At 47.1% G+C, this 27,926-nt stretch overlaps 1 protein-coding gene and 1 long non-coding RNA gene across 2 annotated transcripts in view; both read right to left on the reverse strand.

Moving 5' to 3' along the window:
* Positions 1-509: 509 nt before the first annotated feature.
* Positions 510-27,926, reverse strand: part of LOC129847364 (E3 ubiquitin-protein ligase RBBP6-like) — a 58,767-nt gene continuing 31,350 nt past the window's right edge. The window contains exons 8-22 of the mRNA XM_055915135.1: positions 26,103-26,196; positions 25,695-25,837; positions 24,313-24,485; positions 23,950-24,053; positions 20,640-20,866; positions 20,413-20,523; positions 20,045-20,120; positions 19,832-19,892; positions 19,673-19,730; positions 19,235-19,579; positions 15,545-15,664; positions 8,117-10,714; positions 6,952-7,096; positions 2,883-3,505; positions 510-2,699 (exon numbers count right to left, since the gene is read on the reverse strand). Of these exons, the coding sequence (XP_055771110.1) occupies positions 1,169-2,699; positions 2,883-3,505; positions 6,952-7,096; positions 8,117-10,714; positions 15,545-15,664; positions 19,235-19,579; positions 19,673-19,730; positions 19,832-19,892; positions 20,045-20,120; positions 20,413-20,523; positions 20,640-20,866; positions 23,950-24,053; positions 24,313-24,485; positions 25,695-25,837; positions 26,103-26,196 (6,409 nt within the window). The 3' untranslated portion in view covers positions 510-1,168. The remainder of the gene's footprint in view (positions 2,700-2,882; positions 3,506-6,951; positions 7,097-8,116; positions 10,715-15,544; positions 15,665-19,234; positions 19,580-19,672; positions 19,731-19,831; positions 19,893-20,044; positions 20,121-20,412; positions 20,524-20,639; positions 20,867-23,949; positions 24,054-24,312; positions 24,486-25,694; positions 25,838-26,102; positions 26,197-27,926) is intronic.
* Positions 19,667-20,142, reverse strand: LOC129847365 (uncharacterized). The gene is made up of 3 exons (XR_008758408.1): positions 20,045-20,142; positions 19,832-19,892; positions 19,667-19,730 (listed from the first exon to the last, which is right to left on the reverse strand). It is a non-coding gene; the product is annotated as an uncharacterized LOC129847365 (long non-coding RNA).

The raw sequence follows: 27,926 nt of genomic DNA on the forward strand, positions 1-27,926 counted from the left end.
ATACGTGACCCTCAACACTCTCCAGTGGATCTCTACCCCCAGTCCAGCTTCAACTAACAACAATACTCACATATTGTCATAATTGTGTAAATATAATTCATTCAGGTATCATAAGACACTACTACCTCTAGGGTTGAACAACTCTGGTAACCCCCCCCCCCCCCCCGAAAATAATCCCAGATTCCTGAAATCAAGAAGGAAATCTGGGGAATTATGGGAAATCATTTTGCAAAACATAGGCCTACAATGACCTCTAGGGCACTCTAGCTCAGTCTCTCTACAGCAGAGTAACATAGACCTACAAATCAAATCTGGGGGGAGGGGCCGGGGGGGGACGACAAATAAAATATGGGGGGAGGGGCCAGGGGGGGGACGACAAATAAAATATGGGGGGAGGGGCCGGGGGGGGACAAATCAAATCTGGGGGGAGGGGCCGGGGGGGGGACAAATCAAATCTGGGGGGAGGGGTCGGGGGGGGACAAATCAAATCTGGGGGGAGGGGTCGGGGGGGGGGACAAATCAAATCTGGGGGGAGGGGCCCGGGGGGGGACAAAATCAAGGTTTAGCAATTACATTCTTTTTTATAAACACAAAAAATTTAAATCAAAGTTGGAAGCATCATTCAAGTAAACCGACTCGTCCAAGCAACAGCCAATGTTGAGCAGAGTCTAAAAATTAATGTTTTATACATCAGCCTTAAAGTCATTAAATTAATTCAAATCCTCAGCAACCCCCCCCCCCCCCAGATAAAGTGTTGAAGTAGACAACTTGCAGAGCGGTTTGAAGTCCTCTATACGATCTACACTACGGGGTCCCGTCACAAATGACACCCACATCCCCTACATAGTGCCCTATATAGGGGATATGGGCCCTGGTCAAAAGGAGGGCCCTGTATAGGGGGTATGGGCCCTGGTCAAAAGGAGTGCCCTGTATAGGGAGTAGGTATTTGGAATACAGGCTGTGTGACGCCTCTGAGACCTTCTCACTGACAGGAGGGCGAGGAAGAAAAAAAAAAAAATCTCTTTCCTACAAAATGGCACCCTATTCCCTTCTTAGTGCACTAGGGTTTGTCCAAAACCTTTAGGTCGTGCACTAGTTAGGGAATAAGGTTTGGGCCACGAGCCTTGGGGCTGAAACGTGGTTCGAAAACGCTTCACAACGAAATGTCTCATAAGGCTACGCTAGCCATTTGGTCTTCTCCTCTTCTCTCCTCCTCCTCCTCTTCTTCTCTCTCTCTGGTATTGTCCTTGTTCTTCTTGTTCTTCTTCTTGTGTTTGTGTTTCAGTCCTGTGACGTCTCCCTCCTCAGCGTCCAGGCTCGCCTGTCTCTTCTGTTTTCTCTCTTTCTTCTTTTTCTTCTTCTTGTCTTTTTTATCTTTCTTCTTCTTGTCTTTCTTGTTGCCCAGGCTACCGACAGAGCTGGCGCTGCTGCTACGACTTCTGCTGCTACCCCCATGCACCGCTCGCTCTCCCTCCAACCCTCGCTCTCCCTCCACCGCTCTCTGTCCGCCCACTTTTTTCTCTCCCTCCTCCTCCCCCCTGTCCTCCCCCTCTGAGATCTCTCCCTCGCTGTAGTCAGGTTCGAAGGCTGCCTCATCAGTCTCTCTGACCAGGTCAGAAGGAGATTTGGAAGAAGGGACCGAGGGAGGAGGTATTACTTTAGGGTGCTCTCTCTCTCCCTCCTTCTCCCTATCCACCCTTTTCTCTCCCTCCTCCTTCCTATCCACCCTTTTCTCTCTCTTCTTCTCCCTATCCACCCTTTTCTCTCTCTCCTTCTCCCTATCCACCCCTTTCTCTCCCTCCTTCTCCCTATCCACCCATTTCTCTCTCTCCTTCTCCCTATCCACCCTTTTCTCTCCCTCCTTCTCCCTATCCACCCTTTTCTCCCTATCCACCCTTTTCTCTCTCTCCTTCTCCCTATCCACCCTTTTCTCTCTCTCCTCCTCCCTATCCACCCTTTTCTCTCTCTCCTTCTCCCTATCCACCCTTTTCTCTCTCTCCTCCTCCCTATCCACCCTTTTCTCTCTCTCCTCCTCTCTCTCCTTCTCCATCTTCTCCCTCATCTTTTGCATCTGCCACTCTCTCTCTTTCTTTCTCTCTCTCTCTCTGACAGCTCGGGGCACCCCTGCCCTGTTGTCAGTCCTGGGGGGCTGTAGAAGTGAGGCTGGGTGTTGAGGGAGCTTTCCACAGCCGCTCATCTCCTTCTCTAGGTTTCCTAGGCTGGCCTGCTGGCTTTGTCTCCCCGCCGAGGAGCGCTCTGCTCTGGGCTCTTCTCCCTCAGCCTTCCCCCTCCCGGGCTGGTTCTCCATGGAGCTGGAGACCTGAGGAGAGGGGTATATGTCCTGCGTCGTGTCCCCGCCAGGGCTGCTCTCACTGGGTCTGGTGGGCTCAGAGCCTCCCTGAGATCTCTGGGTGCCGGAGGAGGAGGAGGGGTCAGATGGGGGTGGGTCTCTCTCGGAGACGGGAGAGGTATTGCCTAGCTCGCCGTGGTCTTTGTGTTCTCTGGTGGTCTCCTGGTCGTCCGGTGGTCTACGGTCCGTAGAGTTGGTGTTACGGTCAACGGTGGACGAGGTCTGGTCGTTGTTGTCTTTGTGTTTGTGGTCGAGGTGGTCTCTCTGCTTGTAGTCTCTCTGCTTGTAGTCTCTGTGCTCCCTGGCTCTGGGGTCCGGTGGTCTGCGGTCAGAGGTTGCTTTGTGGTCCCTGGATGAAGAAACAGGTTTACGATCGCGTGAGTAAGAGTGTGAGGAGGAAGAGGAGCTCTTTTCACTGCTGTGGTCGCTCCCTCTCTCCCCAGTCCTCTCTCTCTCTCGCTCCGGCCGCTGAGAGGAGCTCTTTTCATTGCTGTGGTCGCTCCCTCTCTCTCCAGTCCTCTCTCCTTCTCTCTCTCTCCTCTCTCGCTCCGGCCGCTGAGAGGAGCTCTTTTCACTGCTGTGGTCGCTCCCTCTCTCTCCAGTCCTCTCTCCTTCTCTCCTCTCTCGCTCCGGCCGCTGAGAGGAGCTCTTTTCACTGCTGTGGTCGCTCCCTCTCTCCCCAGTCCTCTCTCCTTCTCTCCTCTCTCTCTCCGGCCGCTGAGAGGAAGAGGGAATCTTTCTCGGTCTGTCCATATCTTTGTCAGAAGCGCGGCTGTGTTCCCTTTCTCTCTCTTTCCCCCGCTCTCTGTCCCGTTCTTTATCCCTTTCCCTCTCTCTCTCCCGCTCCTTTAACCGATCTCTCTCTCTCTCCATCTCTCTGTCTTTCTCAGAAGGTATGGTGTCTCCGGAGTGTTTTCCACCCTGCAGGCCGTCTTCTCTGTCTCTGCCACTAGAGGGGGACATAGTTCTCTCTGGCTTGGGAAAGGTACAATCCCTCTCTTTCCTTCGCCCTGCCTCTGTCTCCGTTGCCACGGTGATGTGGGGTCCAGGGGGGAAAGGGAGGGATGGGGCGAGCGGGGGGCGGAGTTGAACCCTGACCCCTCCTTCCTCTTCTTCTGATTCGTAGTCCTCCTTCTCCCACTTGGAGCGAGGGACCTGGAGGAGGAGAGAAGAGAACATCTGCCTGTGTGAGATGTGTCTCCTGTATGAGTACTATCTAGTCTAACAGGTGTAGAGCTGTGTGTCTCCTGTATGAGTACTATCTAGTCGAACAGGTGTAGAGCTGTGTGTGTCTCCTGTATGAGTACTATCTAGTCTAACAGGTGTAGAGCTGTGTGTGTCTCCTGTATGAGTACTATCTAGTCTAACAGGTGTAGAGCTGTGTGTCTCCTGTATGAGTACTATCTAGTCGAACAGGTGTAGAGCTGTGTGTGTCTCCTGTATGAGTACTATCTAGTCTAACAGGTGTAGAGCTGTGTGTCTCCTGTATGAGTACTATATAGTCGAACAGGTGTAGAGCTGTGTGTGTCTCCTGTATGAGTACTATCTAGTCTAACAGGTGTAGAGCTGTGTGTGTCTCCTGTATGAGTACTATCTAGTCGAACAGGTGTAGAGCTGTGTGTGTCTCCTGTATGAGTACTATCTAGTCTAACAGGTGTAGAGCTGTGTGTGTCTCCTGTATGAGTACTATCTAGTCTAACAGGTGTAGAGCTGTGTGTGTCTCCTGTATGAGTACTATCTAGTCTAACAGGTGTAGAGCTGTGTGTCTCCTGTATGAGTACTATCTAGTATAACAGGTGTAGAGCTGTGTGTCTCCTGTATGAGTACTATCTAGTCTAACAGGTGTAGAGCTGTGTGTCTCCTGTATGAGTACTATCTAGTATAACAGGTGTAGAGCTGTGTGTCTCCTGTATGAGTACTATCTAGTCTAACAGGTGTAGAGCTGTGTGTGTCTCCTGTATGAGTACTATCTAGTCTAACAGGTGTAGAGCTGTGTGTCTCCTGTATGAGTACTATCTAGTCGAACAGGTGTAGAGCTGTGTGTGTCTCCTGTATGAGTACTATCTAGTATAACAGGTGTAGAGCTGTGTGTGTCACCTGTATGAGTACTATCTAGTCTAACAGGTGTAGAGCTGTGTGTGTCTCCTGTATGAGTACTATCTAGTCTAACAGGTGTAGAGCTGTGTGTGTCTCCTGTATGAGTACTATCTAGTATAACAGGTGTAGAGCTGTGTGTGTCTCCTGTATGAGTACTATCTAGTATAACAGGTGTAGAGCTGTGTGTGTCTCCTGTATGAGTACGATCTAGTCTAACAGGTGTAGAGCTGTGTGTCTCCTGTATGAGTACTATCTAGTCTAACAGGTGTAGAGCTGTGTGTCTCCTGTATGAGTACTATCTAGTATAACAGGTGTAGAGCTGTGTGTGTCTCCTGTATGAGTACTATCTAGTATAACAGGTGTAGAGCTGTGTGTGTCTCCTGTATGAGTACTATCTAGTATAACAGGTGTAGAGCTGTGTGTCTCCTGTATGAGTACTATCTAGTATAACAGGTGTAGAGCTGTGTGTGTCTCCTGTATGAGTACTATCTAGTCTAACAGGTGTAGAGCTGTGTGTCTCCTGTATGAGTACTATCTAGTCTAACAGGTGTAGAGCTGTGTGTCTCCTGTATGAGTACTATCTAGTCTAACAGGTGTAGAGCTGTGTGTCTCCTGTATGAGTACTATCTAGTCTAACAGGTGTAGAGCTGTGTCTCTTACCTGTATGAGTACTATCTAGTCTAACAGGTGTAGAGCTGTGTGTCTCTTACCTGTATGAGTACTATCTAGTCTAACAGGTGTAGAGCTGTGTGTCTCCTGTATGAGTACTATCTAGTCTAACAGGTGTAGAGCTGTGTGTCTCCTGTATGAGTACTATCTAGTCTAACAGGTGTAGAGCTGTGTGTCTCCTGTATGAGTACTATCTAGTCTAACAGGTGTAGAGCTGTGTGTGTCTTACCTGTATGAGTACTATCTAGTCTAACAGGTGTAGAGCTGTGTGTCTCCTGTATGAGTACTATCTAGTCTAACAGGTGTAGAGCTGTGTGTCTCCTGTATGAGTACTATCTAGTATAACAGGTGTAGAGCTGTGTGTCTCCTGTATGAGTACTATCTAGTCTAACAGGTATAGAGCTGTGTGTCTCCTGTATGAGTACTATCTAGTCTAACAGGTGTAGAGCTGTGTGTGTCTCCTGTATGAGTACTATCTAGTATAACAGGTGTAGAGCTGTGTGTGTCTCCTGTATGAGTACTATCTAGTCTAACAGGTGTAGAGCTGTGTGTCTCCTGTATGAGTACTATCTAGTATAACAGGTGTAGAGCTGTGTGTGTCTCCTGTATGAGTACTATCTAGTATAACAGGTGTAGAGCTGTGTGTCTCCTGTATGAGTACTATCTAGTCTAACAGGTGTAGAGCTGTGTGTCTCCTGTATGAGTACTATCTAGTCTAACAGGTGTAGAGCTGTGTGTGTCTCCTGTATGAGTACTATCTAGTCTAACAGGTGTAGAGCTGTGTGTCTCCTGTATGAGTACTATCTAGTCTAACAGGTGTAGACCTGTGTGTGTCTCCTGTATGAGTACTATCTAGTATAACAGGTGTAGAGCTGTGTGTGTCTCCTGTATGAGTACTATCTAGTCTAACAGGTGTAGAGCTGTGTGTCTCCTGTATGAGTACTATCTAGTCTAACAGGTGTAGAGCTGTGTGTCTCCTGTATGAGTACTATCTAGTATAACAGGTGTAGAGCTGTGTGTGTCTCCTGTATGAGTACTATCTAGTCTAACAGGTGTAGAGCTGTGTGTGTCTCCTGTATGAGTACTATCTAGTATAACAGGTGTAGAGCTGTGTGTCTCCTGTATGAGTACTATCTAGTATAACAGGTGTAGAGCTGTGTGTGTCTCCTGTATGAGTACTATCTAGTCTAACAGGTGTAGAGCTGTGTGTGTCTCCTGTATGAGTACTATCTAGTATAACAGGTGTAGAGCTGTGTGTCTCCTGTATGAGTACTATCTAGTCTAACAGGTGTAGAGCTGTGTGTCTCCTGTATGAGTACTATCTAGTCTAACAGGTGTAGAGCTGTGTGTGTCTTACCTGTATGAGTACTATCTAGTCTAACAGGTGTAGAGCTGTGTGTGTCTCCTGTATGAGTACTATCTAGTATAACAGGTGTAGAGCTGTGTGTGTCTCCTGTATGAGTACTATCTAGTCTAACAGGTGTAGAGCTGTGTGTCTCCTGTATGAGTACTATCTAGTATAACAGGTGTAGAGCTGTGTGTGTCTTACCTGTATGAGTACTATCTAGTCTAACAGGTGTAGAGCTGTGTGTGTCTCCTGTATGAGTACTATCTAGTATAACAGGTGTAGAGCTGTGTGTGTCTCCTGTATGAGTACTATCTAGTCTAACAGGTGTAGAGCTGTGTGTCTCCTGTATGAGTACTATCTAGTATAACAGGTGTAGAGCTGTGTGTGTCTCCTGTATGAGTACTATCTAGTCTAACAGGTGTAGAGCTGTGTGTGTCTCCTGTATGAGTACTATCTAGTCTAACAGGTGTAGAGCTGTGTGTCTTACCTGTATGAGTACTATATGGTCGTCAGCAGGTGTCGAGCTGTCGTTGGTGTATTCCTCCAGTGTTTTAACGACAGTCTTCCTCTGCTCTGCTCTGCCCTCTGCTCCATCACCACACACAGGACTACTGCCCCCTGGTGGACTGGTGCTGTATTACACAACAACACATAGTTAATATAGACACCTCCTCCTCCTCCACACAGGACTACTGCCCCCTGGTGGACTGGTGCTGTATTACACAACAACACATAGTTAATATAGACACCTCCTCCTCCACACAGGACTACTGCCCCCTGGTGGACTGGTGCTGTATTACACAACAACACATAGTTAATATAGACACCTCCTCCTCCACACAGGACTACTGCCCCCTGGTGGACTGGTGCTGTATTACACAACAACACATAGTTAATATAGACACCTCCTCCTCCACACAGGACTACTGCCCCCTGGTGGACTGGTGCTGTATTACACAACAACACATAGTTAATATAGACACCTCCTCCTCCTCCACACAGGACTACTGCCCCCTGGTGGACTGGTGCTGTATTACACAACAACACATAGTTAATATAGACACCTCCTCCTCCACACAGGACTACTGCCCCCTGGTGGACTGGTGCTGTATTACACAACAACACATAGTTAATATAGACACCTCCTCCTCCTCCACACAGGACTACTGCCCCCTGGTGGACTGGTGCTGTATTACACAACAACACATAGTTAATATAGACACCTCCTCCTCCTCCACACAGGACTACTGCCCCCTGGTGGACTGGTGCTGTATTACACAACAACACATAGTTAATATAGACACCTCCTCCTCCTCCTCCACCACACAGGACTACTGCCCCCTGGTGGACTGGTGCTGTATTACACAACAACACATAGTTAATATAGACACCTCCTCCTCCTCCTCCACCACACAGGACTACTGCCCCCTGGTGGACTGGTGCTGTATTACACAACAACATATAGTTAATATAGACACCTCCTCCTCCACCACACAGGACTACTGCCCCCTGGTGGACAGAGTAGGACTGTATCATGTGTTATGACTGTACATTGACACTGTTATCCAGAGAGACTTCCTGTCATCCCACTCAGGTAGACACTAGTTACTATTAGACGGAACAGTCAGTTTCCCCAGACAGCCAAGTCTCACCTGGTGCAGTCCACTACGGTTCCTGGTCCGTCGGACGCTAGGACCTTACGGCTCCTCTTGGCTTTGCCCCTCTCTACGCTTCCCTTCGTATAGCTGCTCTGATTGGCTGCCTCTGTTCCGGCCACTCCCACAACCCCGCCGGTCCTCCTCCCTTCTTCTCTGTTGGTCTTTATCTTCCTCTGAGGGTCTCCTCCTTTCATCTCCATCAGAGGCCTTATGGAAGCCCTCTCCTCTCTTTCCGTCTCTTTCTCTACGTCACGTTTGATGTTGCAGGGTTTTACGGTCTCACTGAGCTCCACTGTGGGAGATTTGATTTGGGGCACCTCTATGTCCTTATCAGACATACTCTTCTCCTCCTTTCTCGTCTTCCTCTTCTCCTCCTCCTCCTCCTTCCTCCTCCTCTTCTCAGACTTGGTGTCTGGAGCTTTGCCAGGGGCTCTCTCCTGCTCTCTACCCACCCTGTTGTCAGCCTCTCTCCTGGGCTTGTCCTCTCTCCCTGAGCCCCTGTCCTGCCGAGCCCCTGGATCTCTCTTCCCTCTCTGCTCCTCCTTGGCTGGTCTGGAATGGTCCGGGTCGGTTCTGAGCGGTTTAAACTGATCCGGGTCGGTTCTGAACGGTTTAAACTGATCCGGGCCGGTTCTAACTGGTTTAAACTGGTTTGGGTCGTTTCTAACTGTGTTGAACTGGTCTGGGTCGGTTCTGACAGGTTTAAACTGATCCAGGTCTGTTCTGAACGGTTTAAACTGATCCGGGCCGGTTCTAAATGGTTTAAACTGGTTTGGGTCGGTTCTAACTGTGTTGAACTGGTCTGGGTCGGTTCTGACAGGTTTAAACTGATCCGGGTCGGTTCTGAACGGTTTAAACTGATCCGGGCCGGTTCTAACTGGTTTAAACTGGTTTGGGTCGTTTCTAACTGTGTTGAACTGGTCTGGGTCGGTTCTGACAGGTTTGAACTGGTTTGGGTCGGTTCTAACCGGTTTGAATGGGTCTGGGTGGATTTGAACTGTGTCGAGCTGGTCTGGGTGGCGTTTGAGAGGAGGTAGTTTGGGAGCTGATGCTAGGGGTGCAGGGGGTTGGAGTTCCACCTCTCTCTGGGGGGAGGTGGAAGAGTCTGATTGGAAGGGGATAAATTCACCTTTGACCCGTTTGACTGACGGTTCTATTAGAGAAGTCTCCTGTTTGGCTGTTCCGGCTGGGGTGGTCTTGTCCCGAGCTGTACCGGTCTTGTCCCGGTCTGTACCGGTTTTGTCCCGGTCTGTACCGGTCTTGTCCCGGTCTGTCTCTACGTCTCTATCTCTGCTGGTCTTCCAGCTCTTGGACGATGAGTCTTTCCTCGCTGCGCTGGCGTCCGGTCTGTGTTTATACACTCTGTCACTCTTTCTCTTCACTCCCTTCTCCTTACCGTCCCTGGTCCGCCTGTCAGCTTTGTCCGGGACTAAGTCTGAGGCGTCGCTGTCTATTGGCTCGTCCCGTACTGGGGTGGAGTCGTCATGGCTTGACGAACCAACGGGAGTACTCCCGGTCCTCTTCTTCTTCTCCTTCTCCTTCTCTTCTTCTTCTTCTTTCCGAGCGTCGTCCGTAGAGTCAGACGCACTGAAGAACTCTCCTCCCTCTCTCCCTCGCTCCGTCTTCCTCTTCTTCCTCTTCCTGTGCTTCTGCTCTTTCAGGTCGGAGGTCACAGTGAACGCGGCAGCGGCGACGCTCGACGACGGATCTCTGTCACCCTTAGCGACCTTCAGTGGCGTCTGAGGATCCTGATTGGCTGACCAGGCCAGTGGCACATTTCCAAACTGCTCAGCACACTTCTCCTGGTAAGTCATTGGCTGGTTCCTGCCCTTGGGGGAGGGGTGTGAGGGGGGAGGGGGATAGTCCTCACCTCGCCTCCTCCCTCGGCTGAAGGGGGAGGATCCACGGTCCAGGCGGCGTCGGGGGGAGGGGTAGAAGTCCGAGGGTGGAGGAGGGTTGTAGGGGTCTCTGTCTCGTCCGGCGGCTGTGGGTGGCACAGGGGCGGGGGCGAAACTAAGGGCGGGTCGGCCCCTGTACAGAGGGGGGTTATTGGGAGGAGGGTTGTGGGAGTTGTAGTTTTTGAAGTATTTCTCGTACCATTCCCTGTACTCTTTCTCCCACTCCCGGTACCTCTCCCTCTCGTACGGGTCATTGTGGTCTGGACCACGGTCGTACACCGCCGGCTCCCGATCCCTCTCCCGGGTCCGGCTCGGGTATTTCCTCTCTCCCTCCGGTGGCGGCCCAGCAGCGGCAGGCTTCCTGGAGCTTGGGGGTGGAGGAGTGTGGGTCCTGTACCCCCCTTGGCCAGGTGATCTAGAGCGTGACCGGTACCCTCCTCCTCGTCCACGTCCTCTCCCCCGTCCCGCCCCATCTCGGTCCCTGAAATGCGGCGGCGAGCGTGATCGGCGGTAGCCACGGGAACGGGAGCGGTAGCCCCGCGGTCGTTCGTGGCGGCGGGAGTACGGAGAGGAGAGGGAGTAAGATCTGGAACGGGATCTAGAACGGGATCTGGAACGACTGGAGGAACGGGAGTATGAACGAGAACGGGAACGGGATTTGGAGTAGGATGAGCTACTGTAAGACGACCTAGACCTGGAGAGAGAGAGAGAGAGAGAGAGAGAGAGAGAGATGGAGAAAGAGAGAGAAAGAGAGAGAGATGGAGAGAGAGACAGAGAGAGAGAGAGAGAGAGAGAGAGAGATGGAGAAAGAGAGAGAGAGAGAGAGAGAGAGAAAGAGAGAGAGATGGAGAAAGAGAGAGAGAGAGAGAAAAAGAGAGACAGTGAGAGAGAGACAAAGAGAGACAAAGAGAGAGACAGAGAGAGAGAGAGAGAGAGAGAGAGAGAGAGAGAAAGAGAGAGAGATGGAGAGAGAGAGAGAGAGAGAGAGAGAGAGAGAGAGAGAGAGAGAGAGAGAGAGAGAGAAAGAGAGAGAGATGGAGAGAGAGAGAGAGAGAGAGAGATGGAGAGAGAGAGAGAGAGAGAGAGAGAGAGAGAGAGAGAGAGAGAGAGAGAGAGATGGAGAAAGAGAGAGAGAGAAAGAAAGAGAGAAAGAAAATGACAGATGGAGAGAGAAAGAGATGGGGGAAAGATTAAGTGCGAGTAGTATAGAATACTATTATACGAGTATAGAATACCATTGTATGAGTATAGAATACCATTATATGAGTATAGCATACCAGTATATGGGTATAGAATACTATTATACGAGTATAGAATACTATTATATGGGTATAGAATACTATTATATGAGTATAGAATACTATTATATGGGTATAGAATACTATTATATGGGTATAGAATACTATTATATGGGTATAGAATACCACTATATGAGTATAGAATACTATTATATGGGTATAGAATACCACTATATGAGTATAGAATACTATTATATGGGTATAGAATACCACTATATGAGTATAAAATACTATTATATGAGTATAGAATACTATTATACGAGTATAGAATACCATTATATGAGTATAGAATACTATTATACGAGTATAGAATACCATTGTATGAGTATAGAATACCATTGTATGAGTATAGAATACCATTATATGAGTATACAGCACCATTGTATGAGTATAGAATACTATTATGGGTACAGAATACTATTATATGAGTATAGAATTAAATTATGCAGGTATAGAATACTAGTATTATACGAGTATTGTATTACAGTTATGAGTACTATGTGAATATTGCAAGGGTATTATACGAGTATTATACCTAGAGTGAGAGCATCATCTCTCCTTCTGGATCTTTCTGTATTATATGAGTGTTATACCTGGAATAAGAGATTCTCCTCTCCTTCTGTATTATATGAGTATTATACCTGGAATAAGAGGGTCTCCTCTGTATTATATGAGTATTATACCTGGAATAAGAGAGTCTCCTCTCTGTATTATATGAGTATTATACCTGGAATAAGAGATTCTCCTCTCCTTCTGTATTATATGAGTATTATACCTGGAACAAGAGAGTCTCCTCTCCTTCTGTATTATATGAGTATTATACCTGGAATAAGAGATTCTCCTCTCCTTCTGTATTATATGAGTATTATACCTGGAATAAGAGAGTCTCCTCTCTGTATTATATGAGTATTATACCTGGAATAAGAGCGTCTACTCTCTGTATTATATGAGTATTATACCTGGAATAAGAGGGTCTCCTCTCCTGTATTATATGAGTATTATACCTGGAATAAGAACGTCTCCTCTCCTGTATTATATGAGTATTATACCTGGAATAAGAGCGTCTACTCTCTGTATTATATGAGTATTATACCTGGAATAAGAGGGTCTCCTCTCTTTCTGTATTATATGAGTATTATACCTGGAATAAGAGAGTCTCCTCTGTATTATATGAGTATTATACCTGGAATAAGAGCGTCTACTCTCTGTATTATATGAGTATTATACCTGGAATAAGAGCGTCTACTCTCTGTATTATATGAGTGTTATACCTGGAATAAGAGTCTCCTCTCCTTCTGTATTATATGAGTATTATACCTGGAATAAGAGAGTCTCCTCTCCTTCTGTATTATATGAGTATTATACCTGGAATAAGAGATTCTCCTCTCCTTCTGTATTATACGAGTATTATACCTGGAATAAGAGGGTCTCCTCTCCTGTATTGTATGAGTATTATACCTGGAATAAGAGCGTCTCCTCTCCTGTATTATATGAGTATTATACCTGGAATAAGAGCGTCTACTCTCTGTATTATATGAGTATTATACCTGGAATAAGAGGGTCTCCTCTCTTTCTGTATTATATGAGTATTATACCTGGAATAAGAGAGTCTCCTCTCTGTATTATATGAGTATTATACCTGGAATAAGAGCGTCTACTCTCTGTATTATATGAGTATTATACCTGGAATAAGAGAGTCTCCTCTCCTGTATTATATGAGTATTATACCTGGAATAAGAGCGTCTACTCTCTGTATTATATGAGTGTTATACCTGGAATAAGAGTCTCCTCTCCTTCTGTATTATATGAGTATTATACCTGGAATAAGAGATTCTCCTCTCCTTCTGTATTATACGAGTATTATACCTGGAATAAGAGGGTCTCCTCTCTTTCTGTATTATATGAGTATTATACCTGGAATAAGAGATTCTCCTCTCCTTCTGTATTATATGAGTATTATACCTGGAATAAGAGAGTCTCCTCTCCTTCTGTATTATATGAGTATTATACCTGGAATAAGAGAGTCTCCTCTCTGTATTATATGAGTATTATACCTGGAATAAGAGAGTCTCCTCTCTGTATTATAGGAGTATTATACCTGGAATAAGAGAGTCTCCTCTCTGTATTATATGAGTATTATACCTGGAATAAGAGAGTCTCCTCTCCTTCTGTATTATATGAGTATTATACCTGGAATAAGAGGGTCTCCTCTCTTTCTGTATTATATGAGTATTATACCTGGAATAAGAGTCTCCTCCCCTTCTGTATTATATGAGTATTATACCTGGAATAAGAGAGTCTCCTCCCCTTCTGTATTATATGAGTATTATACCTGAATAAGAGAGTCTCCTCTCCTTCTGTATTATATGAGTATTATAACTGGAATAAGAGTCTCCTTCTGTATTATATGAGTATTATACCTGGAATAAGAGATTCTCCTCTCCTTCTGTATTATATGAGTATTATACCTGGAATAAGAGAGTCTCCTCTCCTTCTGTATTATATGAGTATTATACCTGGAATAAGAGGGTCTCCTCTCTTTCTGTATTATATGAGTATTATACCTGGAATAAGAGAGTCTCCTCCCCTTCTGTATTATATGAGTATTATACCTGGAATAAGAGTCTCCTCTCCTTCTGTATTATATGAGTATTATACCTGGAATAAGAGTCTCCTCTCCTTCTGTATTATATGAGTATTATACCTGGAATAAGAGAGTCTCCTCCCCTTCTGTATTATATAAGTATTATACCTGGAATAAGAGAGTCTCCTCTCCTTCTGTATTATATGAGTATTATACCTGGAATAAGAGATTCTCCTCTCCTTCTGTATTATATGAGTATTATACCTGGAATAAGAGAGTCTCCTCTCCTTCTGTATTATATGAGTATTATACCTGGAATAAGAGCATCTCCTCTCTGTATTATAGGAGTATTATACCTGGAATAAGAGTCTCCTCTCCTTCTGTATTATATGAGTATTATACCTGGAATAAGAGAGTCTCCTCTCTGTATTATATGAGTATTATACCTGGAATAAGAGAGTCTCCTCTCCTTCTGTATTATATGAGTATTATACCTGGAATAAGAGATTCTCCTCTCCTTCTGTATTATATGAGTATTATACCTGGAATAAGAGAGTCTCCTCTCCTTCTGTATTATATGAGTATTATACCTGGAATAAGAGCATCTCCTCTCTGTATTATAGGAGTATTATACCTGGAATAAGAGTCTCCTCTCCTTCTGTATTATATGAGTATTATACCTGGAATAAGAGCCTCTCTGTATTATATGAGTATTATACCTGGAATAAGAGAGTCTCCTCTCCTTCTGTATTATATGAGTATTATACCTGGAATAAGAGAGTCTCCTCTCCTGTATTATATGAGTATTATACCTGGAATAAGAGCGTCTCCTCTCTGTATTATAGGAGTATTATACCTGGAATAAGAGAGTCTCCTCTCCTTCTGTATTATATGAGTATTATACCTGGAATAAGAGAGTCTCCTCTCCTGTATTATAGGAGTATTATACCTGGAATAAGAGCGTCTCCTCTCCTTCTGTATTATATGAGTATTATACCTGGAATAAGAGAGTCTCCTCTCCTGTATTATATGAGTATTATACCTGGAATAAGAGCGTCTCCTCTCCTGTATTATAGGAGTATTATACCTGGAATAAGAGAGTCTCCTCTCCTTCTGTATTATATGAGTATTATACCTGGAATAAGAGAGTCTCCTCTCCTGTATTATAGGAGTATTATACCTGGAATAAGAGCGTCTCCTCTCCTTCTGTATTATATGAGTATTATACCTGGAATAAGAGAGTCTCCTCTCCTGTATTATATGAGTATTATACCTGGAATAAGAGCGTCTCCTCTCCTGTATTATAGGAGTATTATACCTGGAATAAGAGAGTCTCCTCTCCTTCTGTATTATATGAGTATTATACCTGGAATAAGAGAGTCTCCTCTCCTGTATTATAGGAGTATTATACCTGGAATAAGAGCGTCTCCTCTCCTTCTGTATTATATGAGTATTATACCTGGAATAAGAGAGTCTCCTCTCCTGTATTATATGAGTATTATACCTGGAATAAGAGCGTCTCCTCTCCTGTATTATAGGAGTATTATACCTGGAATAAGAGAGTCTCCTCTCCTTCTGTATTATATGAGTATTATACCTGGAATAAGAGAGTCTCCTCTCCTGTATTATAGGAGTATTATACCTGGAATAAGAGCGTCTCCTCTCCTTCTGGATCTTTCTGTACTCTAGCAGCTCCTTGGCAAAGTCGTTCGTGAACTCATCCAGCTTGGACGTTTCCCGGTTACCGTAGCGACAGTGGGAGCTAGGAGAGGAGGAGGAGGGAGAGGAAGATATTTAGACGACAGTAGGAGATCAAGACGAGAGAAGCAATACCGCATAAAGTTTAAACGAGCGTTCAAAAAGTTTTCCCGTCAGAGTTTAATCGGTTTAAATGATAAACTAGAGCGGATTGAAACAGACTTGACCTGAGACTTTAGTTCGGTGGGCTAACAGTCGAGCAGCGGCGGGGACGAGACCCAGTCCATCACACAATACAGCAGAGTGACAAAAACACACAGGTGTCAAAACTCATTCCACAGAGGGTCGAGCGTCCGAGTTGTCACTCCTACCTTCTACTTTGATTGATCAGGTCATTGATTGGTTAGGAACTCACCTGGTTGTCTAGGTCGTAAGAGACAGATTGGAGGAAATACCTAAAACCAGCAGACAGGTGAGTCCATCCATGGAATGACAACTCCTCAGTCCAAGTTACAGACCTGACAACTCCTCAGTCCAAGTTACAGACCTGACAACTCCCCAGTCCAAGTTACAGAACTGACAACTCCTCAGTCCAAGTTACAGACCTGACAACTCCTCAGTCCAAGTTACAGACCTGACAACTCCTCAGTCCAAGTTACAGACCTGACAACTCCTCAGTCCAAGTTACAGACCTGACAACTCCTCAGTCCAAGTTACAGACCTGCCAACTCCTCAGTCCAAGTTACAGACCTGACAACTCCTCAGTCCAAGTTACAGACCTGACAACTCCTCAGTCCAAGTTACAGACCTGACAACTCCCCAGTCCAAGTTACAGAACTGACAACTCCTCAGTCCAAGTTACAGACCTGACAACTCCTCAGTCCAAGTTACAGACCTGACAACTCCTCAGTCCAAGTTACAGACCTGACAACTCCTCAGTCCAAGTTACAGACCTGACAACTCCCCAGTCCAAGTTACAGACCTGACAACTCCTCAGTCCAAGTTACAGACCTGACAACTCCTCAGTCCAAGTTACAGACCTGACAACTCCTCAGTCCAAGTTACAGACCTGACAACTCCTCAGTCCAAGTTACAGACCTGACAACTCCCCAGTCCAAGTTACAGAACTGACAACTCCTCAGTCCAAGTTACAGACCTGACAACTCCTCAGTCCAAGTTACAGACCTGACAACTCCTCAGTCCAAGTTACAGACCTGACAACTCCTCAGTCCAAGTTACAGACCTGCCAACTCCTCAGTCCAAGTTACAGACCTGCCAACTCCTCAGTCCAAGTTACAGACCTGCCAACTCCTCAGTCCAAGTTACAGACCTGACAACTCCTCAGTCCAAGTTACAGACCTGACAACTCCTCAGTCCAAGTTACAGACCTGACAACTCCTCAGTCCAAGTTACAGACCTGACAACTCCTCAGTCCAAGTTACAGACCTGACAACTCCTCAGTCAGTCCATCAGAACAGTCAGAATGACAGTCAGTCCATCAGAACAGTCAGAATGACAGTCAGTCCATCAGAACAGTCAGAATGACAGTCAGTCCATCAGAACAGTCAGAATGACAGTCAGTCCATCAGAACAGAGGAAGACTACCTAGTCACCAGTCAGAATGAGAGTCAGTCCATCAGAACAGAGGAAGACTACCTAGTCACCAGTCAGAATGAGAGTCAGTCCATCAGAACAGAGGAAGACTACCTAGTCAACAGTCAGAATGACAGTCAGAATGACAGTCAGTCCATCAGAACAGAGGAAGACTACCTACTCAACAGTCAGAATGACAGTCGGTCCATCAGAACAGAGGAAGACTACCTAGTCACCAGTCAGAATGAGAGTCGGTCCATCAGAACAGAGGAAGACTACCTAAACAGTCAGAATGACAGTCAGAATGACAGTCAGTCCATCAGAACAGAGGAAGACTACCTACTCAACAGTCAGAATGACAGTCGGTCCATCAGAACAGAGGAAGACTACCTACTCAACAGTCAGAATGACAGTCAGAATGACAGTCAGTCCATCAGAACAGAGGAAGACTACCTAGTCGACAGTCAGAATGACAGTCGGTCCATCAGAACAGAGGAAGACTACCTAAACAGTCAGAACGACAGTCAGAATGACAGTCGGTCCATCAGAACAGAGGAAGACTACCTACTCAACAGTCAGAATGACAGTCAGAATGACAGTCAGTCCATCAGAACAGAGGAAGACTACCTAAACAGTCAGAACGACAGTCAGAATGACAGTCAGTCCATCAGAACAGAAGAAGACTACCTAGTCAACAGTCAGAATGACAGTCAGTCCATCAGAACAGAAGAAGACTACCTAGTCAACAGTCAGAATGACAGTCGGTCCATCAGAACAGAAGAAGACTACCTAGTCAACAGTCAGAATGACAGTCAGTCCATCAGAACAGAAGAAGACTACCTAGTCAACAGTCAGAATGACAGTCGGTCCATCAGAACAGAAGAAGACTACCTAGTCAACAGTCAGAATGACAGTCGGTCCATCAGAACAGAAGAAGACTACCTAGTCAACAGTCAGAATGACAGTCAGTCCATCAGAACAGAAGAAGACTACCTAGTCAACAGTCAGAATGACAGTCAGTCCATCAGAACAGAAGAAGACTACCTAGTCAAGTCAGAAAGACAGTCAGTCCATCAGAACAGAAGAAGACTACCTAGTCAACAGTCAGAATGACAGTCAGTCCATCAGAACAGAAGAAGACTACCTAGTCAAGTCAGAAAGACAGTCAGTCCATCAGAACAGAAGAAGACTACCTAGTCACCAGTCAGAATGACAGTCAGTCCATCAGAACAGAAGAAGACTACCTAGTCAACAGTCAGAATGACAGTCGGTCCATCAGAACAGAAGAAGACTACCTAGTCAACAGTCAGAATGACAGTCAGTCCATCAGAACAGAAGAAGACTACCTAGTCAACAGTCAGAATGACAGTCAGTCCATCAGAACAGAAGAAGACTACCTAGTCAACAGTCAGAATGACAGTCAGTCCATCAGAACAGAAGAAGACTACCTAGTCAACAGTCAGAATGACAGTCAGTCCATCAGAACAGAAGAAGACTACCTAGTCAAGTCAGAAAGACAGTCAGTCCATCAGAACAGAAGAAGACTACCTAGTCAACAGTCAGAATGACAGTCGGTCCATCAGAACAGAAGAAGACTACCTAGTCAACAGTCAGAATGACAGTCAGTCCATCAGAACAGAAGAAGACTACCTAGTCAAGTCAGAATGACAGTCAGTCCATCAGAACAGAAGAAGACTACCTAGTCAACAGTCAGAATGACAGTCGGTCCATCAGAACAGAAGAAGACTACCTAGTCAACAGTCAGAATGACAGTCGGTCCATCAGAACAGAAGAAGACTACCTAGTCAACAGTCAGAATGACAGTCGGTCCATCAGAACAGAAGAAGACTACCTAGTCAACAGTCAGAATGACAGTCGGTCCATCAGAACAGAAGAAGACTACCTAGTCAACAGTCAGAATGACAGTCGGTCCATCAGAACAGAAGAAGACTACCTAGTCAACAGTCAGAATGACAGTCGGTCCATCAGAACAGAAGAAGACTACCTAGTCAACAGTCAGAATGACAGTCGGTCTACTCACGTATCCTTCAGCCTCTTCTGTTGTCTGTAGAACTCATCCTTGGACAGGAAGGAAGAGGGGCTCGGCTTCCCGGCGAGGGGGGGCTGGGTGTTGGGGGGCGCCCAGGGGGGGTTGGTGACTCCTGGGGTGGGGGGGTAGCCAGGAGGGGGCAGGGAGTAGCTGGAGGGGGGCTGTTGCCCCGGGGGGAAGTGGGGAGGGGGGTAGTGGGGGGGTATGACACCTGGGGGATGGGGGAGAGGGGAGGAGAAAATGGGGGGAGGGTTGTAGAGAGGGGGAGGTACGTTGGAGGGCGGAGGCTGGGAGGGAGGGGCGCGGTCGCTATGGTTCCTGCCACGACCGGAGGGGCTGGAACAGGACGTGACATCATTAGTCAGGTGTGCCAAATGTTAAACTTCATAACATAGGCAGTTAAACACAGAGATAAACACACACCTGTACCTGTCCCAACGGACTGGTTCTTCAGAAAGTCTGGGAGGATTGGACCTGGGTGGAGGACCTGTCGTTTCAGGAGGAGAACAGAACCGTTAAATACTAGTGTGAGTTGGAGGAGACCGATCTCTGGGAGGGGGGGGGGGGGGTAGTAGTAGGAGGTGCTACCTGTCCTCTGCAGGAAGTGACTGTCAGACTGGGGTTGGCCCACCACTGGAACATGGTATTCCTATAGACAACAACACAGACACAAACGACACACACTCTGGTATCTGATAATACAGACCTGATCTATTTGGAAGGTGTGTGTGTGTGTGTGTGTGTGTGTGTGTGTGTGTGTGTGTGTGTGTGTGTGTGTGTGTGTGTGTGTGTGTTGTTCACCTTGGTCATGAGGGCAGTGGCTAGAGGCGGGTCGGCTGAGACCCCCACAGACTGAACTCCTCCACTCTCTGGCTCTCTGGAGAAACAGACATGTATCATCGGTACTTAACCTACCTCAACCTTATAGACACCTCTCATAGCCAGTGAAACAGAGACAGAACGAGAGAGAGAGACAGAGAGAGAGACAGAGAGAGAGACAGAGAGAGAGAGAGAGAGAGACAGAGAGAGAGACAGAGAGAGAGAGAGAGAGAGAGAGAGAAAGAGAGAGAAAGAGAGAGAAAGAGAGAGAACGAGAGAGAACGAGAGAGAACGAGAGAGAACGAGAGAGAACGAGAGAGAACAAGAGAGAGAACGAGAGAGAATCTTACTTTGTTACAATAAGCGTGTTGTTGTGATTGGCTGGGTGCTGGGGGGAGGGGCCCGTTGAGTTATAGGAGGAGCCAGCAGCCATGTGGGAGGAGTTATTATGGTTCCCGTCTCTAGGGTGTAAATAACACAATAGATGTGTGAGGAAAATGTCACCCAGACACCTGGTTGGTTATGGAGCATGTTGTCTTCTGCCAGGACACTAGTGACAACTACATTGTTATCTTACCTGAGGGGTGGGCCAACCTGCTGCTGCTGAACCAATGGTGGCGTGTCTAAGGCTGGAGGGCGGGGCATGAGAGGGTCCTGCTGGTGGCTCCTGATAGGCTGGAGCGGGATCTGAGGGCGGGGCTGAGGCTGAAGAGGAGGGGTAGGGGTGGGGACGACGAGGGTCTGGGCTCCTCTCATCATCATGCGGTTGGTGTAACCGGTCTCATTCTTAAAGTTATTTACTGCCTGGGAGAGGAGGGGGGGGAGAGGGGAAGAGGAGAGAGGAGAGGAGAGGAGGAGAGGAGAGAGGAGAGGGGGGGGGAGGAGAGGGATGAGGGGAGGAGAGGGGGAGGGGAGGAGGAGAGGAGAGGGGAGGAGAGGGAGAGGGGAGGAGAGGGGGAGGGGAGGGGAGGAGAGAGGAGAGAGGAGAGGGGAGGAGAGGGGGAGGGGAGGGGAGGAGGAGGGGGAGGAGAGGGGGAGGGGAGGGGGAGGGGAGGGGAGGAGAGGGGGAGGGGAGGAGAGGGGAGGGGAGGAGAGGGGGAGGGGAGGAGAGGAGGAGGGGAGGAGGAGGGGAGGAGAGGGGGAGGGGAGGAGAGGAGGAGGGGAGGAGAGGGGGAGGGGAGGAGAGGAGAGGGGGAGGGGAGGAGGATGAGAGGGGGAGGGGAGGAGAGGGGGAGGGGAGGAGAGGGGGAGGAGAGGGGTGGAGAGGAGAGGGGGTGAAGAGGAGAGGGGGAGGGGAGGAGAGGAGGAGGGGAGGAGAGGAGGAGGGGAGGAGAGGGGGAGGGGAGGAGGAGAGGAGAGGGGAGGAGAGGGAGAGGGGAGGAGAGGGGGAGGGGAGGAGAGGGGGAGGGAAGGAGAGGAGAAGAGAGGGGAGGGGAGGGAAGGAGAGGGAAGGAGAGGGGAGGGAAGGAGAGGAGGGAGAGGGGCGGAGAGGGGCATAAAGAGGACTGTTAGTAATGAATTCAACATATTTCTACAGTATGTTAATGAATTCAACATATTTCAACAGTATGTTAATGAATTCAACATATTTCTACAGTATGTTAGTAATGAATTCAACATATTTCTACAGTATGTTAGTAATGAATTCAACATATTTCTACAGTATGTTAGTCATGAATTCAACATATTTCAACAGTATGTTAGTAATGAATTCAACATATTTCTACAGTTTGTTAGTCATGAATTCAACATATTTCTACAGTATGTTAGTCATGAATTCAACATATTTCTACAGTATGTTAGTAATGAATTCAACATATTTCTACAGTATGTTAGTCATGAATTCAACATATTTCAACAGTATGTTAGTAATGAATTCAACATATTTCTACAGTATGTTAGTCATGAATTCAACATATTTCTACAGTATGTTAGTCATGAATTCAACATATTTCTACAGTATGTTAATGAATTCAACATATTTCTACAGTATGTTAGTAATGAATTCAACATATTTCTACAGTATGTTAGTAATGAATTCAACATATTTCTACAGTATGTTAGTCATGAATTCAACATATTTCTACAGTATGTTAGTCATGAATTCAACATATTTCTACAGTATGTTAATGAATTCAACATATTTCTACAGTATGTTAGTCATGAATTCAACATATTTCTACAGTATGTTAGTCATGAATTCAACATATTTCTACAGTATGTTAATGAATTCAACATATTTCTACAGTATGTTAGTAATGAATTCAACATATTTCTACAGTATGTTAGTAATGAATTCAACATATTTCTACAGTATGTTAGTCATGAATTCAACATATTTCTACAGTATGTTAGTCATGAATTCCACATATTTCTACAGTATGTTACATGAACAATATGTAGTAATATTATTTAACCTTTATTTAACAGTATATAGTAATGAATATACAGTGCAGTAGGAAAGTATTCAGACCCCAGCCTTATTCTGAAATGGATTTTAAAAGTTCCCTCAATCTAAACACAATAGCCCATAATGACATCACAATAGCCCATAATGACATCACAATAGCCCATAATGACATCACAATAGCCCACAATGACATCACAATACCCCACAATGACAAAGTGAAAACAGGTTTTAAGAAATGTTAGCAATGTTAGCAAATTTTGCTATGAGACTAGACCTTTTGTTATAAGACTGGAAATTGAGCTTCAGGTGCTTCCTGTTTCCATTGATCATCCTTGAGATGTTTCTACAACTTGATTGGAGTCCACCTGTGGTAAATTCAATTGATTGGACATGATTTGGAAAGACACACACCTGTCTATATAAGGTCCCACTGTTGACAGTGCATGTCAGAGCAAAAACCAAGCCATGAGGTCGAAGGAATTGTCCGTAGAGCTCAGAGACAGGATTATGTCGAGGCACAGATCTGGGGAAGGGTAACCATAACATTTCTGCAACATTGAAGGTCCCCAAGAATACAGTGGCCTCCATCATTCTTAAATGGAAGAAGTTTTGAACCACCAAGACTCTTCGTAGAGCTGGCCACCCGGCAAAACAAGATTCTCTGGTCTGATGAAACCAAGATTGAACTCTTTGGCCTAAATGCCAAGCGTAACGTCTGGAGGAAACCTGGCACCATCTCTACGGTGAAGCATGGTGGTGGCGGCATCATGCTTTGGGGATGTTTTTCAGCGGCGGAGACTAGTCAGGATCGACAGAAAGATGAACGGAGCAAAGTACAGAGAGATCCTTGATGAAAACCTGCTCCAGAGCATTCAGGACCTCAGACTGGGGTGAAGGTTCACCTTCCAACAGGACAACGACCCTAAGCACACAGCCAAGACAACACAGGAGTGGCTTTGGGACAAGTCTCTGAATGTCCTTGAGTGGCCCAGCCAGAGCCCGGACTTGAACCCGATCGAACATCTCTGGAGAGACCTGAAAATAGCTGTGCAGCGACGCTGCCCATTCAACCTGACAGAGCTTGAGAGGATCTGCAGAGAAGAATGGGAGAAACTCCCCAAATACAGGTGTGTCAAGCTTGTAGCGTCATACCCAAGAAGACTCGAGGCTGTAATCTCTGCCAAACGTGCTTCAACAAAGTACTGAGTGAAGGGTCTGAATATTTATCTAAATGTTAAATTATACATTGTCTAAAAACCTGTTATTGCTTTGTCATTATGGGGTATTGTGTGTAGATTGATGAGGGAAAAACAATGTAATCCATTGTAGAATGAGGCTGTAACGTAACAAAACGTGGAAAAAGTCAAGGGGTCTGAATACTTTCCGAACGCACTGTGTATTGTAGAACATATTTCAAACACGTTACCTCACTAAATAGAGCTCAGGGTTGAGTAGGCGGAGCCTGAGAGAGTTTTACCTGGCGCAGGAACTTATTGGCTATGAGGGCGTCAGGGGAGACATCCGATTGGCTACAGGTGGGACACACATGTCCCTCTGACTCTAGCAGAGACGTACGGATACCTGAGGAGAGGAGACAGCATCAGTCACTAGGGATACCTGAGGAGACAGCATCAGTCACTAGGGATACCTGAGGAGAGGAGATAGCATCAGTCACTAGGGATACCTGAGGAGAGGAGATAGCATCAGTCACTAGGGATACCTGAGGAGAGGAGACAGCATCAGTCACTATGGATACCTGAGGAGACAGCATCAGTCACTAGGGATACCTGAGGAGAGGAGACAGCATCAGGTCTTTACAGGTGTGTGTTGGTGGACTCACAGTCGTCGCAGTAGGAGTTGCCACAGCAGGGTATGACCACAGCGTCAGTCATCAGGTCTTTACAGAGCAGACAGAGCAGCTCATCAGGGACCGGATCCTCGTCCTCCTCGGAACTGGACTGGTCCCTGGGGACGAACGGAGGCCTCTCCTTCTTACCTAAAGCGTAGGCCTCACTGTGGAGGGGACACACACACACACACACACACACACACACACACACACACACACACACAGAGGTTTACGGGTTAGACGTCAGAGGTCAGGGGTTAAAGGTCAGGCAAACCGTAACCTTTCTAAAAGCTGGTGTCTGAGGTGGTTACTCAAATCAGATCAAATCAGGGGGGTCAGAGGTCGGCAGTAACTCACGCATCTATAGTAGGGATGGGGGTCAGAGGTCGGCAGTAACTCACGCATCTATAGTAGGGATGGGGGTCAGAGGTCGGCAGTAACTCACGCATCTATAGTAGGGATGGGGGTCAGAGGTCGGCAGTAACTCACGCATCTATAGTAGGGATGGCGGTCAGGGAGGGGGGGGTCAGAGGTCGACAGTAACTCACGCATCTATAGTAGGGATGGCGGTCAGGGAGGGGGGGGTCAGAGGTCGGCAGTAACTCACGCATCTATAGTAGGGATGGTGGTCAGGGGGGGGTCAGAGGTCGACAGTAACTCACGCATCTATAGTAGGGATGGTGGTCAGGGGGGGGTCAGAGGTCGACAGTAACTCACGCATCTATAGTAGGGATGGTGGTCAGGGGGGGGGGGTCAGAGGTCGACAGTAACTCACGCATCTATAGTAGGGATGGTGGTCAGGGGGGGGTCAGAGGTCGACAGTAACTCACGCATCTATAGTAGGGATGGCGGTCGGGGGGGGGTCAGAGGTCGACAGTAACTCACGCATCTATAGTAGGGATGGTGGTCGGGGGGGGGGGGGTCAGAGGTCGGCAGTAACTCACGCATCTATAGTAGGGATGGCGGTCAGGGGGGGGGTCAGAGGTCGGCAGTAACTCACGCATCTATAGTAGGGATGGCGGTCAGGGGGGGGGGTCAGAGGTCGGCAGTAACTCACGCATCTATAGTAGGGATGGGGGGGGGTCAGAGGTCGGCAGTAACTCACGCATCTATAGTAGGGATGGCGGTCAGGGGGGGGGGTCAGAGGTCGGCAGTAACTCACGCATCTATAGTAGGGATGGTGGTCAGGGGGGGGGGGGTCAGAGGTCGACAGTAACTCACGCATCTATAGTAGGGATGGGGGTCAGAGGTCGACAGTAACTCACGCATCTATAGTAGGGATGGGGGGGGGGGGGTCAGAGGTCGACAGTAACTCACGCATCTATAGTAGGGATGGCGGTCGGGGGGGGGGTCAGAGGTCGACAGTAACTCACGCATCTATAGTAGGGATGGCGTAGCGGCCGGTGTTGGTCAACATGGCTCCCTTTATAGACGGGTCGTCCACCTCCTTCATGAAGGAACGGGGGATGCCGGTACTCTTCTTGATCCTCTGGGGCGGCTCAAACCCTTTATCCTTCTGACACACACACACACACACACACACACACACTTACTGGGTTGCTCTGAACAATGATAACACACACACACACACATTTACTGGGTTGCCCTGGACAACGATAACACACACACACACACACACACTTACTGGGTTGCTCTGGACAGCAATAACACACACACACACACACATTTACTGGGTTGCCCTGGACAACGATAACACACACACACACATTTACCGGGTTGCCCTGGACAACGATAACACCAAGGACGTGTTGTATTACCACGTTAGTAGGACAGTTCCTGATGTGGTGTCCGTTCTTGCCACAGCGATAACAGGTGTAGTTGGCTGGAGGGGGACCCGTCAACTTCTTCACATAACTGATAACACGAATACAACGTTAACACAACGTTAACACAACGTTAACACATTACTGATGGTCCAGACAGCTGTTAACAGTAACACAGGATAGAGCTGCCGTTACATCCTGGTTCAGTTACAGGATAGAGCTGCTGTTACATCCTGGTTCAGTTACAGGATAGAGCTGCTGTTACATCCTGGTTCAGTTACAGGATAGAGCTGCCGTTACATCCTGGTTCAGTTACAGGATAGAGCTGCCGTTACATCCTGGTTCAGTTACAGGATAGAGCTGCCGTTACATCCTGGTTCAGTTACAGGATAGAGCTGCCGTTACATCCTGGTTCAGTTACAGGATAGAGCTGCCGTTACATCCTGGTTCAGTTACAGGATAGAGCTGCCGTTACATCCTGGTTCAGTTACAGGATAGAGCTGCCGTTACATCCTGGTTCAGTTACAGGATAGAGCTGCCGTTACATCCTGGTTCAGTTACAGGATAGAGCTGCCGTTACATCCTGGTTCAGTTACAGGATAGAGCTGCTGTTACATCCTGGTTCAGATACAGGATAGAGCTGCTGTTACATCCTGGTTCAGATACAGGATAGAGCTGCTGTTACATCCTGGTTCAGTTACAGGATAGAGCTGCTGTTACATCCTGGTTCAGATACTGGATAGAGCTGCCGTTACATCCTGGTTCAGTTACAGGATAGAGCTGCCGTTACATCCTGGTTCAGTTACAGGATAGAGCTGCCGTTACATCCTGGTTCAGTTACAGGATAGAGCTGCCGTTACATCCTGGTTCAGTTACAGGATAGAGCTGCTGTTACATCCTGGTTCAGATACAGGATAGAGCTGCTGTTACATCCTGGTTCAGTTACAGGATAGAGCTGCTGTTACATCCTGGTTCAGATACAGGATAGAGCTGCTGTTACATCCTGGTTCAGTTACAGGATAGAGCTGCCGTTACATCCTGGTTCAGTTACAGGATAGAGCTGCTGTTACATCCTGGTTCAGATACAGGATAGAGCTGCTGTTACATCCTGGTTCAGTTACAGGATAGAGCTGCTGTTACATCCTGGTTCAGTTACAGGATAGAGCTGCTGTTACATCCTGGTTCTGTTACAGGATAGAGCTGCCGTTACATCCTGGTTCAGATACAGGATAGAGCTGCCGTTACATCCTGGTTCAGTTACAGGATAGAGCTGCCGTTACATCCTGGTTCAGTTACAGGATAGAGCTGCTGTTACATCCTGGTTCAGATACAGGATAGAGCTGCTGTTACATCCTGGTTCAGTTACAGGATAGAGCTGCTGTTACATCCTGGTTCAGTTACAGGATAGAGCTGCTGTTACATCCTGGTTCTGTTACAGGATAGAGCTGCCGTTACATCCTGGTTCAGTTACAGGATAGAGCTGCCGTTACATCCTGGTTCAGTTACAGGATAGAGCTGCCGTTACATCCTGGTTCAGTTACAGGATAGAGCTGCCGTTACATCCTGGTTCAGTTACAGGATAGAGCTGCCGTTACATCCTGGTTCAGTTACAGGATAGAGCTGCTGTTACATCCTGGTTCTGTTACAGGATAGAACTGCTGTTACATCCTGGTTCTGTTACAGGATAGAACTGCTGTTACATCCTGGTTCTGTTACAGGATAGAACTGCTGTTACATCCTGGTTCAGTTACAGGATAGAGCTGCTGTTACATCCTGGTTCAGTTACAGGATAGAACTGCTGTTACATCCTGGTTCTGTTAC

Source organism: Salvelinus fontinalis, unplaced genomic scaffold (genome assembly GCF_029448725.1).
Source record: "Salvelinus fontinalis isolate EN_2023a unplaced genomic scaffold, ASM2944872v1 scaffold_0800, whole genome shotgun sequence".
Lineage (NCBI taxonomy): Eukaryota > Metazoa > Chordata > Actinopteri > Salmoniformes > Salmonidae > Salvelinus > Salvelinus fontinalis.